Below are 20,892 nucleotides of genomic sequence, written 5' to 3'. Positions count from 1 at the left end.
ATAAATACCAAATCTGAGTTTCCCCAATATCACAAAAAGGACATATTCTAAATACTGTCTGTTGTGCAGTCTCAGAGAATTGGCATACTTTATACAACCACATCATTACCTGGCTCCTTCACCTGCCTTATGTCCGCTTATAAACATTTTACTTGAGCCTACGATCCTGTCTCAGGAATGCTGGCAGTCACATCAATAAATGTGCATTTACCCTTATATGTACTTACTGTATTCCACAACACTGCATTCTGGTCATCTGAATGTGAATTCAGCAAAAAGAAGGTACACGCACATATTAAAGTGTATGAATATTTATAGATGTTTGTATGCGTGTGTGTATGTGTGTATATAAATATATATATATATATATATATATATATATATATATATATATATATATATATATATATAATTTGTCTTTTGAACATTTTTTAAAGTTGTTTCAGGTTTCAACTTTCTACTAAGAAGTTAACTTGAGTGTTTCAGCCATTACACACACAGCTATCTGAGGAGGAGCAGCTGATGTGTGATATATAGCAATAAGTAGCCTGTTTTTTTTTTTTTGCTTATTTGTAGTAGTTACGGTTTATTTTAGATATTTATAGCAATTTTATTGTATACTCCATACTTGTAATGTATTTCATAGCTGTTGGCTCACTTGTGGTACACATTTCTGTAGTGTTTTCTCCCACCCATCCTTCCTATTGGCATCTTGTCTTTATACCTGCTGGCCTTGCAGTTGCCCGCCCCTACTCTAAATTGGATCTTGGACACTCCTCCCAGTCTAGTGTCGTTATCTCATTCTACCTAACATGGAGAGAATTTCTTTCTATTCTTCCTTTCTCCCTTTCTTAAAAAAAATTGCTGAATATCCTTGTGTTCTGACTGTGCTTCTCAAACATTTTGGAAATATAGAGTATATTTTAGTGCATTTATTAAAACTGTATTTGCCTTAATATTGCTACAACTCAAGTGATCTAGGTTGCACTGCATCTGAATTGTTTTAGTGCGTTTTAGCTGCTTTTCTGTATATATAGACTTTTCTGAATATGTAGACTAGCTACTTATTCTACTGTATTAGTGCCTCTTAAATTGTTTTTCAGTTGTGCATTTCTCTTGCTTCATTTAAAAAGTTTTAAATTGCTAATTTTGTAGATTTTAATTGTATTTACTGTTTAGGGCTACACTAGGGTTACCACCTGTCCCACTTGCAAGGGACAGTCCCTCTTTGGGCAGTTATGTCCTGCCAAAAAATTTAAAAAATGGCAAATGTCCTGAGATTTTAGGACAAAATTATTTCCTATATTTTATGTAATAGTTGCATAAAACAGTTATTCTGTATCTAAAATACCTAAATGTTATAAGAAACAGAATAAGCAACTAAAATGCTACAAGAATAAGCTTGTATTTAGACAAAAAAGTTAAGTTCTATCCTTTGTACTGACCGTGGGTATGCGTCGGCCTGTAAAATCTGATGTTTGTAGCGAAAATGTCCCACTTTGGCCATTTGAAAAAGTGGCAACCCCAGGCTACACACTCAAGTGCATTAGCCTTTTCTGTGTTTATTTAGTGTATTATGGTATTGTTTTGCCTGTTTTAACCAAAAAAAAAAAACTTATCTTGTTTGCTCGTTTCCCTCCTTTCCTAGCTAGTATAGTCCAGATCCCAGGCTTTGCTGGTTTCAGGACTTTATTTTTTGTGTTCAGATATCCAGACCTTGCTGTGGGAAGTCCTACTGCTTACCAGTGGGAGTGGTGAGCATTGTACTGCCTATCTAACAGTAGAGGAGTGGTTTCCAGCTCCGAAATAGTAATTTTTGCCATTTTGGGCTGATTTCTATCCCTTTCAACTTTCTGGCTTAAATAAACGCACGTGCTTGTGCAATTATCGCATCGTGCAGCACCGCCGGGCCACGGTTAAACTATTCCAGGTGCCAGAAAGTCTGCTCTTCAAATTTTCCCTTAGAAGTAGCTGGTTTCTCAGTTGTAGCACTAAAATCTGAACCCCTGTGACTAGCATTTGCTTTAGTACCTGCTGGAAAGCACTAGGAAGCCTTAAACTGATACAAGCACTCAACTCTCCTTGTTAATAAGGAGCAATAAATCGTAGGCACTAAACAGCCTATAATTGCAAAGTACCTTGCAAAGGTGAAGGAAAACAGCTCTTGTACTTTACAAAAAAGCACCAAAATAGGCATGTCCAAGGGTCAGCTTCCGGTGATTTCTCCTGTTCACCTGGTGAATCTGGGCATACTGGGGCAATGCAGCAACTGCCTCATGTACACAGACAACCCTCTCCTCCTACCACCCAACACTACAACCTGCTAGAGATGCACTTACATAGCCAAACTGGAAGTAAAGCTGTCTCCAGCCAAGATTGTGCTAGACAGTTAAGAGGAGAAGGTTAACACCTGCACTACACCTCAAGCAACACATAGACCTTCAAAAACCCACACCATTAACACACACACATAGCAACACTAAGCCCATATATGCAGAGGCCCTTAACATTAACCTGCCCAAGCAACAAGGACCTCCGAAGCTGAAATGCAAACAAACACCAGTCACAACCAAAGTGACACATAGCTCACAACACCAATGTGCCACTCAACAACAGCCCCTAAGGCAAGACAGTGTACCCAACACTTTAGTCATAGGTGACTCTATAGTCAGGCACACTAATGTCCCACTCACCAGGCTGAACAAGGAGAAAATTACAGTCAGCTGTCTGTCAGGTGCCAGGATCTGCCATATAATGCACGCACTCAAGTCACTCCACAACAAGTACAAATACGACTTTGTCATTGTCCACGTTGGAGTGAATGACTTGAGACGTACCTCCCTGGACTACATGAAGAAAGACATGGAAGAGCTCTCGGATCATGTGGCCCAGGCAGGTATGACCCTAGCACTGAGTAGCATCCTGCCTTCACCCAGAATGATACCACAATATAAGGGTAAAATGATTGACTTCAAAAATTGGCTAAACTTCTGGCGTCATTCAAAGGGGATCCAGTATCTTTCTGCCTGGGACGACATGATCGACAAACCACGATGCTTTGCCAGAGATGGTCTGCACCTGTCACCTCTGGGATTCAGGTTACTGGCTAAAGCTTTCACCACCCCTATAGTGCCTTTTTTAGGCAAGGTTCAAAGGGCAAAACCACCACCGTAACGGATACAAGCATGCAAAATCTGAAGGTAATGCTACTCAATGCTAGAAGTCTAAACCTCAAAATGCACTCTCTCGAGGCACTCCTAAAAATGGAGAACATTGATATCTGTGCAGTAACTGAGACCTGGTTCAAGGCTCCAGAGAGCACCCCTGCAATACCAGGCTACAACTCTTACCACACTTTTCGGCCACAAAACCAAGACCAAAACACTAAAGGTGGAGGAGTGTTCATATTCACCAAGGATATTCACACCTCCAGGCTAGTTACCCAACACAATGCATCTGAAATTCTCCAGTTTCAACTAACACTAGGTAAGACTGCAATCCAAATTGTAGCTTGCTACAGATCCCCCACCATGCCCCAAGATTCTCACTACACCTTTTTAAACGTACCAGACAATATTAAGATACACCCAAACACCCTAATACTGGGTGATTTCAACCACCCTATTAACTGGGAAAACTACTCGGGTACCAACACCTTTTCCCAACAGTTCTTGGAATTTATAAATTCCAACGCCTTGGATCAACTAATCCATTGTCCCACCAGGGGCTCCAGTATCCTGCACCTGGTCATTACCAACATGGGAGATAGGTGCTCCACACCAGTGGTCACCCCCTCATTGGTCAGGTTTGACCATAAGCAAATCACCCTTGAGATCCACATCCCACCCCCACCCCCCAGTAAGGAAACCTCCGTAAAAAACTTCTTCAAAGCCAACTTCATGCTACTCAAGTCAGAAGTGACAAACTTCATGACACCCATGCAGATGGGAGATGAAAGTTCGACTGCTAAATCCTACACTAAGGCACTGTACGAGTGCATCCACTCGTGCATGAATCGTGCCACCCCAAATAGAACCAAGATGCTCTCCTTCAAAAAAAGGAAGCCAATCTGGTGGTCCCCTGCCATAAACAAATTATACAACAGAAGAAAGAACTGTTACAGAAAAGAGGAAATTCCAGGATGCAACAAGCTCCCTTTCCAGCCTCAGTAAGAAGCTGAGATCCCTCATAAAATCCTCCAAAGCTAGTTACGAAAATAAAATTACCAAAAATTCCAAAGACAACCACAAGGCATTCTATAGTTATGTCAAGAATCTAAATGGCAATGCTCAGATATGCTGTGAGCTACAATAGAATGGTATTAAATATACTGATCCCAAGGATATTGCCAGTATCCTGGCAGATCGATTTAGTGCAAACTTCACCCCCCTCTCACCCCCTAAAGGGCCCATCTCAATATCAAAAGTTTGTCAAATTCCAGTAATCACGGCCACACAGGTTGAAACTGCACTCCCCAAAGCTAAGGGTGCAGCATCCATAGGACCCGATAACATCCGGGGTTGTATATTACATGAACTACAAAATGAACTGGCACCTCACCTAAGTCTCATGTTTAATCATAGCCTCACCTCAGGCTTTGTGCCCACTGAGTGGTGCACAGCTACAGTTATCCCACTCCACAAGGGGGGATCCACCTTGGATCCCTGGAACCACTCTCCCATCAGTCTGACGAGCCTGATCTGCAAGAGCATGGAACGCATTATCATGGAACTTATAAACAAAGACATTTAGCAACCTTCAAACACTGGACCCCACCCAGTTTGGGTTCGTGAAGGGCCGATCTTGTCTCCTGAACCTGATTGACTTCTTCAAATCAGTCTCCAGAGCTGCGGATGAGGGTAAGGTGGTCCACACAGCCTATCTGGACCTCGCCAAGGCCTTCAACACCATCTCCCACTCTGGAATCATAGATAAACTTACTAAGCTGGGCATAAATCCCTACATCGCTCAATGGGTTGCCAACTGGCTTACTGACAGAACCTAGACTGTCAAAGTAGCCGACTCCAAATCCAGCTCTAGACAAGTGGAGTACCTCAGGGTTCAATCCTGGGACCGCTCTTGTTTGGTATCTACTTCTCTGTAGTACAGGGACTCTGGCTAACAAAGTTCGCCGATGACTGCAAACTGGGAGCCAATACTGGATCCCCAAATGATATGGATATTCTACAGAAGGGCCTTACAGAAACAGATACTTAGTGCCAGAGCCATGGGCTCAAATTTAATGTCAAGAAATGTATAGTTATGTCCTTTGGAAAAAAACATGCACCCATGAATTACCACATAGGTGGCAATACACTAAACACAAAGTGTGATGAGAGACTTAGGGACACAGGTGGACAGTGGTCTCACCTTCGATAACCATATCACCACAACAGTCAGGAAATCCTTCTATGTGGCACACCTCATCACTAAGGGCTTTTCATCCAGAAAAAAGGAGGTCATTGTCCCACTATACTCATCCCTCATTAGACCCATTATAGAGTATAACTCCCCATTTGTACCCCACAGGACATCTGCAACAGCTGGAAAGGCCGCAGAAATACCTCACTAAAAGAATCACAGGCCTAAAGCAGATGCCGTATACTGACCGTATAAAAAAACTCCAGCTAAACTCTGTGGCATATCGTCTACTCAAAGGCAATCTCTGCTTAACAAACAAGGCCATGTCAAACCCTGAGCTGTTGGACATGCTGCACTTAAAGAATTCCCAATCTCTCAGAGCCACACGCTCCAGGGATCTAAACCTTGTCATCACAATGAACAGAACATGCTAGAGAGATAGGTTCCTGATCCAGAGACTCCCCATACTCTGGAATAGACTGCCATACATGTGAAGCAGAGCGCATCCTTGACGCTATTCAAAAGGAGCCTTGATGATTGAATGGGAGATAGGAAATTCACCCCGGGGATAACGTCAGTCACCTTGCTAGACAGGGGTCCAGGGAAGTAAGTATTGTGGGAAGTAATATTCAAGGAATTGTTATAGCTAGGCTTGTTTAGGCCCTAGGGCCGATAGCCTACTACCAACCTATGAACCTATGTATCGTCATTGATGTGTGTGTAATATATATTTATATACATATATATAGTGGTATTTATTAATGCACCTGTGACTAGCAGTTCACAAAGCAATGTAGTTTTATTAAACAGAAGGAAAAATACTGGTGCAAATTTTTATGTAAGGCTAAAGCTTCCAAGAAATATATGAAGGACTTTTTTTCTTAGTCAGACAATGGAGAGGGCAATTTTGGTCACACATCATCTTTCTAAATTTCCATCGGAAGATGTCCAAGCTTCAAGTTATTCTGGAATATCTTTCCTTTTGCTGTGGCACATTCCTCTGTTGTCCTGTGCACACACTCCCCATCACTGACAGGCTGATTTTTCTAGCTAACAGGGCTGTAACTGTCCTTTAATACACCATTTTAATAGCGTAATTGCACCAGTTTCTGTGGGAAGTCTCTAACCAACATGATAATGTGTTTGGCTGTCTAAAAGAAATAGCACTTTAAACAACTAAAGCAAGCAGTCAGTTTATAGTATTTGATTGTTACTCCCAATAGCTTTTCGAAATGAATTTAACTTCTCAAGCTCCAACACAGAAAGGCTTTATATAGCAAGCAGTCAGTATTTTAATAGCAAGAGAGTTAACTGTATCATATTGGATATAAAAGAAACTCTTATGTGGGGGCTCCAAGTCCCCTTATTTATTTATATATTCTATCTCCACTTACATATTCTACAGCAGAGTCATGCAACCACAACTGAAGTGAAACCAGTCAGAACCTATCCCGCTATAGTTAAACATAATACTGTACAAGACCCCACCTGACCACCATGTCAGCAGGCTGAGTACTGACGGAACAACAGAGTAACCATATGCAGTGGATATAAAAAGTGTACACATCCTTTTTAAAATGCCAGATTTTTGTGATATAAAAAATGAGACCACAATAAATAATTTCAAACTTTTCCCACCTTTAATGTGACATATAATCTTTACAATTCAATTGAAAAACAAATATGTTAGGGGAAAAAATAAAAAACGTACAATAAGCTGGTTGCATTAAGTGTGCACACCCTTAAAGTAATACTTTATTGAAGCACCTTTTGATTTAATTACAGCATTCATTCTTCTTGGGTATACACCTGCCATCAAATAGAGGCTCTGATTAACCCCAAATAAAGTTTAGCTGTCCTATTAGGATTTGCCAGACATTTGCTCTGTTTCCTGCTACAGCAAAAGCCATGATTTGCAGAGAGCTTAGAAAGCATCAAAGGGATTTCATTGTTGAAAAGGTGTCAGTCAGGAGAAGTGTACAAATAAATTTCCACAGCATTGGATGTACCATGGAACACAGAGAAGACAGTCATTAGAAAGTGGAGAAAATCTGGGATAACAGTGACGTTGCAAAGAACTGGACGTCCCTCCAAAATTGATAAAAAGACAAGATGAAAACTGTTCAGGGATGCTGGCAAGAGACCTACAGCAACACTGAAGGAGCTGTAGGAATTTCTGGCAAGTACTGGTTATGTACTACATGTGACAACAATCTTCTGTATTCTCCATATGTCTGGACTGTTGGGTAGGGTTGCAAGATGGAAGCCTTTTCTTACCAGAAAAATATCCAGGCCTGGCTAAAATTTGCAAAATAATGCATCGTCTGCCAAAAGCATGTGGGAAAATGTGTTATGGTCTGATGAGACCAAAGTTGAACTCTTCACCCACAATTCCAAAAGGTACGTTTGGCGCAAAAACAACACTTTGCTTCACCAAAAGAACACCATCCCCACGGTGAAGCATGGTGGTGGCAGTATCATGCTTTGGGGGTTGCTTTTCTTCAACTGGAACTGTGGCTTTAGCCAAGGTGGAGGAAATTATGAACATTTCCAAATACCAGTCACTTTTGGCCCAAAGCCTTCAGGTGTCTGCTAGAAAGCTGAAGATGAAGAGGAATTTCACCTTTCAGCACGACAGTGACCCCAAGCATATATCCAAATCAACAAAAGAATGGCTTCACCAGAAGAAAATTAAAGTTTTGGAATGGCCCAGCCAGAGCCCAGACCTAAATCCAATAGAAAATCTGTGGGGTGACCTGAAGAGGGCTGTGCACAAGAGATGCCCTCCCAATCTGACAAATTTGGAGCACTTTTGCAAGGAAGAGTGGGCAAATATTGCCAAGTCAAGATTTTCCATGCTGATAGACTCTTACCCAAGAAGACTGAATGTTATAATTAAATCCAAAGGTGCTTCAACAAACTGTTAGTGTAAGGGTGTGCACACTTATGCAACCAGCTTATCGTATGCTTTTTATTTTTTATATTTTTCCCCCAACAGATTTGTTTGATTTTCAATTGAATTGTACAGGCTATAGGTCACATTAAAGATGGAAAAAGTTTTGAAATAATTTATTGTGGTCTCATTTTTTATATAAAAAACTTGGCATTTTAACAGGGGTGTGTACACTTTTTATATCCACTGTATGCACGTATGTGTATGTATAACATATATTATTAATTGTGCAGAACTTTACCAATTTCACTGCCTCAGTGGTATTTTTGTGTTAATCTCCCAAGGTAACCCAGTACTGGCCAGTTTCAAAAGCTCATATTCCCTTCCCTTTTTCTTTTTGTGACAGCTGATTGGCTGAGCATATCTTCAGTGGGAAGCCTTCAGTTGTGACAGGGAGTGTGTGTTCAGTCTTTTCCTGCATTACAAAGAAGAAAGTCCTCTGATTCTTCACAGGATTCATTGCTGATTCTTCAATCTTATGACATAGATAAGCCTCATTCATGAATTTATTATATTATTAGATTTATTATTCTCTTTCTGCGTTTGTTTGTTTAAAAAAAAAATAGTAATATTTTATGTCCGTCAGTGTTTACATTAATTCCTGTGGGAAGTTCTGCTTGTAGCAGTGCTTTTTTTTTCTGTCTTTGACAAATGCTCATTTTTACTGTTTCTGAGGAAACTTTCAGTATTTCAGACGTACAGTGTGTATATGTGCTGCTAGACACTAGCAGCCTGTCTTTACTGTTGTTACTCTGTTTTATTTTCATATTTTTGACAGGAAGATATTGCATAACTTGGATTTTTTTCAGCATTACTGTATGTATGACTCTACTCTGTGTTTTTGATATCAGATCTCAAATTTTCCTCAGAACACACCAAAGCACAAAACTATGAAAGAGATGATTTTAGTGATTCGTGCCTTAAAAGTTCTTCACCACTTATGGACTCTGGGTCCTGTTCTGTTCATCACAGATAAACACTACCATGATGTGGTACCTGAGCAAGCAAGGAGGCACAAGGTTACAGCATTCCCTAACTCTTCAGGCCTCATACGTACCACTGGAGCAAAACACAGTGGCAGACAGAAAAAGCAGATCCTGGACAGATCCTCACGAGTGGAAGCTACTTATAGAAGTCTTCCAAAACTTGATCCAGATGTGGAGAACACCTCAACTATAGCTGTTTGAAAACAGGCATCTGAAAAAATTACTTTCAAGATGTCCTTGCAGCCATCCTTGGAAGACAGATGCTCTATCATTGCTGTGGTCAGAAATGTTTTGTGCATTTCCACTTTTTTCAGTGATTACAAAGTACTTCTAAAGATTCAGAAAGAATTACCAAAGGTCATTGTGGTGACCCCCTTTTGGCCCAGGTAAACTTGGTTCTCCCTTGTTCATGGAATTGCCCAAGGGCAATTGCCACAAACTTCCTCTCAGACTCTCTCTGCTCACACAGCATCAGGAGTGAATGGCACAGCCCAATTTAGTGCAATTACAACTGACAGCCTGGTTAATTCTGTCTCAATAAATTTTCGGCACTTGTTCCATGAGGATTTGCAGCAGGTGTTTAAGGAGGCAAGAAAACCTGCAACTAGAAAATCTTACGTTTACAAGTGGCAGACTTTTCTAGGTAGTGCCTAGCCAATAACAGAGGTCCCAAAAGGTTTTTGACCTCTTTGGTTTTGAAATATTTGTGTGAGCTACTTAGAGATGGTTTGTCGTAAGCTTTTATCAAGTGCATTCTGTAGCTGTCTTTGCTTCACTGCCCATGGATCCCCTCTTTCATCTTTTTTTTTTTATTAAAACAGTTTATGAAAGGGCTGATGCCTCTGATACCCCCATGAAAGCAAATTCCTCCTCCCTGAGATCTCTACTTTGTTTTTGAAAAGTTGACCTTACCTACTCCCAGGCTGATTTACAGTTCATTACCTGAAAGACTGTTTACTTATTGCTCTGACATCTGCAAGGTGAGTCTCTAAGCTGCACCTCGTATGGTGGGCCAACACTATCTGATTTTTCACAATGATGGATTTGTGTTATGCAATAATTCATTATTTATGTCTAAAGTTGTTTGTCTGTTTACCTCGAATCAAGCCATCAGTCTCCCAGTATTCTGTCCTAAACCAGTAAAACAATGAAGAAAATATTATACACATTTTGGATGTGCACAGGCAGGTCAGATACTACACTGACAGAACAACACCCTTTGGGAATGATGAACAGCTGTTTGCTTTTCGAGGGCATTAAGAAAGGTCAACCTGTCTGTGTCTCTAAGCAACCTATTCCATTATGGTTGTCGCTGCTATCATTTTCTGTTACTGCTACCATGGTAAATCCCTTCCAGGCAAGTTTAAAGTTTATTCCTCTAGAGCATCATCCTCTTCAGTGTTATATTGGAAAGGGGTGGATTCTAGAAGCGTTCTGGAGGAGCAATCGGATCTTCTGTTCATACTTTTATAAAGTGCTACAAACCGGATTCTTTTTCAAACTCTCGAGCAGGCTTTGCAAGGGTCGTTCTCTAAGGGCTCCTGGATTCTTATCCTTCTACCTCCTAGGTAGGGTAAGCTTTGTGAATCTACCCAAAATGCCACTGAGGCATTGGCAGTGATGAACATAGTACAGTTGTGTAAGTCCTACTTACCTGTAACAGTAGATATTCAAATTCTTCACTGCTTCAGTGGCAGCAGTCACCTGTCATCCCCCATACTGTGCATAGTTGAGGTGGGTTTCAACCTCTTTGATTCAGTTGTTGGATTTTATTTTTTTATATGTTATTGTGATTGGGTGCAAATTAACTCTTGCTACATGATTCTGGCTTCTGGTACTTTCCTCTCGTTCTTTGTGAAGGAAAAAAGCCTAAGCACTCACATCCTGTGACAGCTGAAGGCTTTCCTCTCAGGGAATGCTTTGCCAATCATCTGTCACAGGAAGAGAGAGGGAAGGGGAGTTTGAGCTTTTGAACGCTGGACAGTACTGGGTTACCATGGCAGATGACCCAAAGTGCCACTGAGGCAGTGAAATAATTGAACATCTGCCGTTACAGGTAAGTAGGCCTTATGCAACTGTACTTTATGTGGAATATGAATGCAACAGAATGATCTACATGTTGTATCTATACAGTTAAAGATTCAAAGAATATACATACATCTATTAGTCTAGAGCAAGTGTACAAAGATGAAAAAGTAATATGGATCTCTATTATTCATATAGTATCCAAGAACTATAGAATGCATAAGGCAACTAACTGGGCCATATCACAATTTATGCCTTTCCAGTACCTACCCTTAGACATTACTCCCTTTTTCAAGGATTAATAGGACAGTCATACTGGTGGTGAATTTAAGAATATTGATCCAATCATTTTATCCTTTTTTTTTAAAGTAAAGTAATGTATCCTATTGTCTGATCTGCGGAGAAAGTTTATTCCAGAGAAGGGGAAGCTGATGTGTGAAAAATAAGTCTTGCCACTGTGATTTATTTGCTGAAGCAGGTTCAGATCTCTGGTTCTAGTGTTCGCAGAACAGTTGATTTGTGGAGACATAAGTCTTGGGCTGCTGGATCCCTAATGGCCTGGAAAGAAAGGCAAAGATCTCCTCTAAGGAGTCTGTTGGACGCTGAATACAGTAACAAGGCCTTCAGCCTGTCTTTATAGGTCAGGTACTTCAGTCCCACGATTTTTTTTTTTTGCCAAGAATCTTTTGGGGGTCTCAAACTGCCTGATATGTTTACTAAGTTACAACCCAAAGGGGGGGGGGCATTGCATTCTATGATGGGTCTGATCAGTACACGAAATACAGGGTTCAGGACTTCTTTTGACCAAGGGAAAATACCCTTTTTTGATCACAGGTACCAGAAAGAAGGATTTCCTGATCACTGTTGCAACATAATGCTCAAAGGAGAGTTATCTGTCCATGCGCCAAGATCTCTTACAATATCTTCACTTTGGAGTGTTGGTGTTTTCTATACTGTAACTGAGTGGAGGGTTTGTTTGTCAGATACAACTGTGTTGCATTTTTAACATTTAGTTTTAGTACATTTTCATTATACCCACTATTAACATGCATCAGTTCATTTTGTAACTTCTACATGTCAAAACTGAATTCAAGTATGACACCCAGTTTACAATCAGTGTAGAATTTTCTGAATCATAACACCAAGTACTAACTGCTTTTGTGTAGAGCATACTAATACCTTTGCAAGATGTAAACATAGGATTTAGATTTTTTTTGTAATGTGGATGATGCTTGTTTTGTACTCCATGCCAGTAAATTATGCCAGTAAATTATAACCATCAGGTACGTTACTTGGTACTGTTGCTCGATGTGCCGCAAACAGGTTTAATAATCTGAACTTTTTACTTATTCCTTAAACTGTTACTGAGAGATGGCACATTCCCCCTGATTGTATCAACACTGCACTTCACTTCAACTATATTAGACCTGATCCCTATTGATTTAAAACATAGTGGGCATTAATATTGTACTAAAAACATGGTTTGCTGTAGGCAAAATTCATTTAATGAATTTTCATATCTAGAGTTAAGCTGAATAAAATTACCTTACTCTAGAGGTTCTTCTTGTCTGATTTTGTGTAGGCAAATTTAATGAGTAAATGAATTTGGTCTGATAAAAGTGACCTAGTTCATTAATGGTGGGAAGTTTTAACAAGTTTTACAAAGAACTCTTAGATTCTTTGCACACGAAAAGGAAACAAAACCAAAAATAATGCAAGACCAACGTCCCAAATCAGGGATTTTTTTAATATTACTGTAATTCTCTTAGAAATTTAATAAAGCAACAGATTTTGCATCACTACATTTTATTAAGAATAAGTATAAATATCTACTGTCTAGCTTTACTGATTGACTGTAATCGTGTGAGAATATACCCAGAAATCTAAAATTTTACAAGGCACAGGGGAAAAATATGAGGCAAAATCAGGTCAGTTGAAAGTTCTGGCTTCATTTGTCATTGCTGGGTTTGATCTTTCACTATTTTTTTTTTGTCTTATGACTCAACAAGTAAGTTAACCACATCAGAGCTGTTGGATAGCTCCTTAAAAAAGGCAGTTTTACCCCATCTCGTTTGGAGAAGACATTCAAAAAAATAATATATACACATATTCAAAATGTCATCATTCTTGGTCATGCCTTGACTTTTTTCTTATCTCACAAATGTTTGTTAGAGGTGAAATAAAATGAACGGTGGAACCTAGATTCTTTCCAGATCACTCGAAAATTACTTTAAAAATAAACCTCTCAAGCATTTTGACAAAGAAGATAAGGATCCCTAACTGGACCCTAAATAATAATCTGTTATATAAACCAGAGGTGGTACAGGAGATCCTTGAGACCTTATCAGAACTGGATGCATGTATGGAGACTTCTGAAATATCCAGAAGAATTTTATTTCAGAAAGCTGCAATACCCCAAGAAGTTAGGGAAGGACAAGGAACACAAATTAATGGCCAAACTCAAAGAACTTGATACAAATTACCAAATGAAACAAAGCCCTGACTTAGTTCTTTTTGTGTTTTGATTATAGCTTTTTCTATCTGACTTGCACAACTCTAGCTACTACGCAGGAGCTCAGGTTTATTGCTAAATATTCTGAGTGGACACAAATCCCATCTAGAGCTTTAGGAAGAATTATAGAAAATAAACAGGATACCTCTAGGATAACCTTACTCCACTTCCAAGATTAAGTTTATAATACAGACTCATAAATTATTGAAGTCTTTCACCAGTTATACTCAGATATGCATTGGAGGAACAATCATCAAACTTCTTGCCAAAATATTGGAACCTTTTTGGACAAACTCACTTTTCCTAAACTTAATGATAACCAAAAAGGGCTCATTAATTCCCTCTTAAATCAACAGGAAATTCTAGACTTCATCAGGAAATTGAAATCAGGGAAAGCCCCGGGTCCTGACGGATTCACACCGGATATATACAGAACCTTTAACAAGAAATTGTTGTCAGTTCGTTTGAAAGTTTACAATTGCATTAAACTAAAAGGCATATCTTATCTTTATTTAAATAGCTCCAAAACAATCTTTATACCCAAACATAATGCAGATAAATCAAACCCGCATAACTATAGACCTATCTCCCTAATTAACGTTGATATAAAAATTTTATCCTCATTACTTGCAGAAAGACTGAAAAACATTATTCCCCTTTTAGTATCACCTGAACAAGATGGATTTATGTCATGCAGGCATACGTGGGACAAACGTTATCGTTAGAGTCCATTATTCTTCTCACCAAGAAGGACAGAAACCCGAGATATGCATTGATTTTAGATGCATGTAAAGCATTTGACAGAGTTAATTGGTCTTTTCTGTTTGCTGCCTTATCTTAGTTCACTATCCCCAATGAGCTCATTAATCTAATTAAAATGCTCTACAATAGCACACAAACATACCTATATATAAATAAAACATTATCACCTATTAAAATCTGGAATGGAACTAGGCAGGGCTGCCCACTTTCTCCCCTTCTATTTAATCTTTACATAGAGCCCCTTTTCTTATACATTTCACAAAATACCTTTCATTCAGTCCCTAAAATTCTAAACATTAATGTATCCTTATCTGCATTTGCAGATGATTTAAATATATATTTTGAGCACCCTAATACTGACTTGGAAAAAATAATTACAACCATCAACACATACTCATTGGTATCAGACTGTAAAATAAATCAAAAGAAATCCCATATCTTTCCTATTAACCCCCTAAATCATAAATAAAGTTACTTCCTGAACTCCCCTTTTAACATGAGCTACTCCTGTAAATATCTTGGGTTATGTTATGATCATAAACACGCGTCTATATTGCAGGAAAATCTTCTTAAATCATGGACATATATCTCCCAAGACTTAAATAGATGGAAACGCTTAAAATTATCTGTTATCTAGAGTAGCCATTATTAAAATGAATATTTTTCCAAAATTACTATACCATCTTAATGCATCTTTGACAAATATCCCTAACTCTTTCTTTCTTAGCGTAAATAAAGAACTTGCCAGATTTATCTAGTTTCCCAAGGCAGCTAGAATAAGCTATCCAAGATTAGTGTACCCCAAAGATAAAGGAGGCTTGAACCTTCCAGACTTGCAGCTATATTTCAAGATAATGTCTATTAACAGAATCCTCCAAATATCAAACTTCTGCCCAGACAAAGAATCACGGGCCCCTACGTGGGTGAGGTTGTGGCATCGACATGTATTAAATACGGGCAGCAATCTCAGAGCCCTATCTTTCATACTTCCAACAAATTATAGAAATTTAGAGTTAAGCTATATCCTAAAGTATAAAATAAAAATTTTAAAAGATCTTCTAAAATCTCTCAATCTGGACAAAGCTTTTTTCTGTTACAACCAGTTCATCTGAACCCAAACATGAAAATGAATAACAGAATGTTAAACCTCAAAGATTTCTCATGGTTGAAAGATTGTTCAATCTGGGATGTATATAAACACAAAGATAAATCACTACATGATTTAAAACTAATGTTGGGGGTAAATAAAAAATACACTATTATTCTAAGACAAGTTAGGGAGATCATATTATGCAAAACCAGAAATGTTTTGGTCAGTGAAGTAGATGGAAACAATTATTAAAAATCTATCCTGTAGGAAAAATATGTTGTCACCTTCCTATAAATTGATCACCCTCATTAAATATGAATCATTATGTCTATTCTAAATTTTGGGATCATCATGGAATCCTACTTAGAGAAGAACAGAAACTCAATGCAATTAGACTTACTAACATGTTCACTCCCTTCAAAAAGTTATTATATACTCAGTTAATGATCAAGCAACAACACCTACTTCACTCCAGCTATTTTAAACGAGTTTACTCCCACTACCTCCCCAGCCTGCCCATATTGCTCATTTCTACAAGCAGATATTTTACATGTTTTGTGGTGTTGTAGATATATATTCTCATGAGCTTTGGTGCTCCCTTATAGTACGTTTGGAGAAAATTGAATACCATAAGTCAACTCTATCTTGGGAAATAGCTGTCATTTGTATCACTCACGTTAAATTTACGAAGCTAGAGCTTCACATCTTAATTATCATATGCTCATTGGTCAAGCTGTACATAAAAAACTGGCTAGACCACACCATATTATCATGGGAAGGTTTTAGGAACATGGCAGTCAGATATATGTCCTCTCAAAAACTTGTTATAAGAAGCATCAACAAGTGAGCTTATCAGAAGCTTTGGAGATCTTTATTTCACCACATTCTTGAAGACTAGACTATTTTTTTTTATAAACATCTAAGTAAGTAATTCATGTGTTCAGTTTTTTAGCCCATGTAGTTTCTGTTACTAACTTATGGACACCTTCCCTTTTCTATCATTTATTTAAATAGACTAAGTCCCTTGATATAACTCATTCATCCATTTATTTTGCTAGCACTTTTTATATAGTGTATATAGATAAATTGTATTTTGCTTGTTAATGTTCTGTGTTTTTCGCTGTTTTGTTTTTTGAAGACTGGATAAAAGGCAGTCCTGCTTACTCAGTTTTCATGTTTAAAGAAGGAACAGAGTTTATCTTGCTGCTTGAATGATGGCTGTTTTATGTTGTCTTTCAGATGCGAGCAGCGCCACCCCCTCCTGCAAAATCGTCTGGTAATGCCACAGATTCTGAGGAGCACTTTGTCTGAGTTTGAAACTCTGGCTGTTTGAGATGACCAATGTTCTCACTTCCATGACAAGTTGCATCTGCCTGACCCTACCACTGCAGGCCTGGGCCGTAGATAAACATAGTGCATGAGCCAAAGATTAGTGCCTTGCTGAGCAGCCACTGTGATAAAACTTTTTGCTATTAACTATTTACACAGCTCATTAAACATAGGTGCAATGACCAGTCATTGCTTGGTCTTCCACATACCGTGTCTACTGTGAAGGCTCCATGATATATGACTGACAGTGTCAGGAAACTACTTGCGTGAATTCGTACAGAAAAGGAACAAGAATGTCGTTATAAATGGTTGTGATGAAACAAATTGGGATTTTCCTTTTGGCTTCACTTTATAGATATTGAGAAGAAGATACCGCTTCATATTAACGCAGCTGTTGCTATACATTTAAAGCACTTGTTTGTTCATGAAATTTTCCTCCTGCTAGTATCATGTCAGAGATGGACCAGCAGAATAATAATCTTTGTAGGAAACTGGAATAATTGAGTCTTCATTGTGTGATGGCCTAACAAAGGTATTCCTTCACAATCTTAAAATACTAAAGCTCGGAGTTACCACAGTTTTTTTATAGCTTACAGTCCAGTTGCAAAGGATTTTTAATTTGACCAGAAAAAGGTAGTGCAATGCACTCTGAAGTGGAGTGGGGATAGCTATGAGGTGTCCCACCCCACTGTTTAAAATACTATTTCATAATGTTCCTTACAATCTGCATCATCTCAGCAGCTCATGGTGTGAGAATGTTGGCACAGATTTGAAGCATTTGTGAAGTTTTCCCAGCAGAATTGATCGGCACTGTATCAGATGGCGGTTGCTTTCCTGCTGGCAGAAAATGCCATCATTATGACACAAGAAGTGACATTCTAACAATAAACCTATTACCTGTATAGTAACTAGTCCAATTTGCTTTATGCATCTCTTCTGTTTACTCTAACAGTCTTTCTGCTGGAAGTGACATTGAAAATAGTGGCAGTCTTCAGAATGTGTTTACAAATTATTTTCAGCCTGTTTGCAATTTTATTTCACACTTAAAGACCACTTTCCACTACTGTTGCTGCTACTACCATTTAGTCCGAGTCGGTTGGTATCAGTCAGTTCAATGAGAATTGCTGAAGGTAATGGATTGGGCTGAAAGGTTGTCTGCGGTAGCAGATTACTCTAGGAGTGTCAGCCGTACCAATCGCAGCGGATCGCTTGCAGAGAACTTTATCTTCTTTTATAAGCCTCTGCAGCTCTTTAAATGCAACTGCATTTCAGTCTTAAATATTTATCGAAAGTTTATTAAAATAAAAAATTGAAAAATGCAAACCGTATATTTAATATTTATAAGTGAACATTATATTGTTTAGTTTTCTGTACTCATTTGTTCATTTTAATCTGTCTTTGCAATTCTAATAATTTGTTTGCTGTTTGAGAGGAACATGATGCACAGAACTGATATTTGCATACCAGAAATGAAGGGTCACAAGATATAGTTGCCCTCCACCAGTCCATTCTCGAGTGTGCCTTCCTACCCAGAAATATCAAGTACTCATTTTTAGATAACATGCATTTCATTTGAAGTAATGTACACGATATGGTATGGTGATTAAAGCCTGTTTGGTGGTGGTTTAGGTGGCTGTTAGATCAGTGCAGTGACATAGAGAGCTAATTGTTTGAGATCATAACTTGCTCCTCAGTTGTCAAGGGACCACCACTTGAAGGTACATCAGGGGGGAGTGGCTGTAGCTTGCAGCCTGCTGCTGTTCTGCTGCATACTGTGTCGAAGTGTCTGCATAACTGTAACATCTGGAACTTTTGACATGTACGACGACAGAAATTCACTATGCTAGTGTGTCATATATGCAGTCACCAAGGTTGAAAGGATTTTTAAAGCTAGGATAAAGATCTTAAACCAGTTTCAAAAAATCCTTTCTCATCCCATAATCACAAACACTGAAATACAGAAGGGAAAAATGCGAGAGAGCACAAAGTACAACATTGCTGTGGATGCGTACTAAGAAAATAGTGACCCTGTTACCTAGAGCATTTGTCTTTGTTTCCTGGTAGTCCATATCTAATGGTATTCTGCAGAAGATGACCAATGACAGAGGATTAAGGCAATTGTGGAGATTCTGCAGGTAAAAGTTCTTAAATAACTGGATCTGTATAAACTTACAGATATTTGGTGATGAAAATGTCTTCATGTTTTTCCATTTTGTAATGCCATAAACAGATTTACCTTCATTAATTTTCATTATTTTACATCTAGAAGACAGAAATTGAAAGTAAACTGCCTGGTGCTCTAGTGTAGAAATATCACATTCTATTTCTAAGAAACAAAGTTTCCCGATTGATAATCAGCTGTACAATGAGAATAAAACTATGCTATAAAAAGTGAAGGGCTCTTCTCTTACTTTGCAATTGTGTGGCATTCGAATTAATTATACATATACATTGACAGCTGTAAAAGCTTCACTTAGGTTAAGTAACTTCATTTATTTGCACACCGTGTAAATAACATTTTTCAAGACAGGTCAGTTAGTGATCTTGAAGCAAACATTTCATGATGTGGTATCATTCATAGGATAACTTTTGTTGTGTACTGCCATGTTTCATACACTGGTAAATAGCTAAATGTAATAGGACAAAAGTGTTTAATACACGTTAAAAAAAAAAGAGTAACAGAGTGGCTTAGGACTGCACTTTATGAATATTATTTTTGGAAGTGGTTCAGTAGTACAGAAGAAAAAACATCCAAACACTCCTGGCACAGTCCTTTTTCAAACATATGGGGGTAAAATGGATGGTTACACTTAAATTCCAACTTCAGAAGGAATATATGTTCTTGGTTATTGCCCCTCATTCTGTGCAGTGTATTTTGTTACTCAAAGTATTTAACCATGCGGGTTGAGAGAGGTGTATATTTGTGTGCATGTGTGTGTATGTTTTACTGCTTTGCATGACTGATGTATGTCATCCAGATAAGAGATGCTTAACAGCCCATGCTTTTCAAACATCAGTGATACAGGTTGTCGAAGATGGATTCTTCTAAGACTGTATTCTTCAGTTTACTTTTACTTCCTTCTAGATAATTCTTCTTTGGCGTTTGATACTAACAGCAAAGTATGCAGTTTACAATGTACTGCATTCTATAAGTAAATGTATCTTTAAAACCTTTCCTTGTAATTGGCTTCTGACTCATATCTTTATTAATTTCTCACCTGATGCCCAGTTCACCACTTGCTCTTGCTCAGCGATGTTCACATGCTCATACTGATCAACTCTCAGTAATGTCAGGGGTGTTACCCATTTCACTCTCCTCTCACTTCCAATTACTCAACCACACCTCAAAAACAACAAATTTAAACTCTCTTCTCCATGCTAACTGCTACCATAAAAACATCTTCCCTTAAAGTGCTAAGTTTTAAAGTACACCAAATAACTATTAAAACATTTGAAGCAATGCAACCAGAAATTATACCGCCTTTAGAAGGTGAGTGATCGTGAGGTGTAATTTTCACCAAACAGTACCAGTATAACAGTAACCCATCCTCCTTTTAAAACAACCCAACACACTCTATTACTTCATGCTAAATATCTTTGTTTATTTTCTTCAATATTTTTTTCAGCCACACTATTACTCAGACACGCAGCAGCTCACATTACTTTATACAAGTAAATATAAGCCTCACCTGAAATGTGTAAAAAAACAGCAAAAGTCCAGATAAACGCCACAGATTTATTACAATTAAGCTCTTTCACCCCCAAGTAAGACTTCTTCAGAACTGCCTTTATTAAAACACAAGCCATTTAAATATATCTCAAACTAATCTGACATCCAGTGAACCAATCAATTTAATAAAACAGTTGTGTGTGT

The 20,892-nt window shown here is 38.4% G+C and overlaps 1 protein-coding gene across 1 annotated transcript in view; it reads left to right on the top strand.

The window, feature by feature from the left end:
- The window catches only part of LOC122799790 (F-BAR and double SH3 domains protein 2-like), a 1,119,909-nt gene extending 1,100,926 nt beyond the window's left edge, over positions 1 to 18,983 (top strand). Inside the window, exon 16 of the mRNA XM_044069087.1 lies at positions 16,929 to 18,983. Coding sequence (XP_043925022.1) covers positions 16,929 to 17,000 — 72 coding nt within the window. The 3' untranslated portion in view covers positions 17,001 to 18,983. The remainder of the gene's footprint in view (positions 1 to 16,928) is intronic.
- Positions 18,984 to 20,892: the final 1,909 nt, after the last annotated feature.

The sequence above is a fragment of the Protopterus annectens genome, chromosome 4.part0 (genome assembly GCF_019279795.1).
Source record: "Protopterus annectens isolate FY-2018-M chromosome 4.part0, PAN1.0, whole genome shotgun sequence".
NCBI classification, from domain to species: Eukaryota; Metazoa; Chordata; order Ceratodontiformes; family Protopteridae; genus Protopterus; species Protopterus annectens.
The sequence above is the reverse complement of the archived record's forward strand: the minus strand, read 5'-3'. Positions and strand labels throughout refer to the sequence as shown.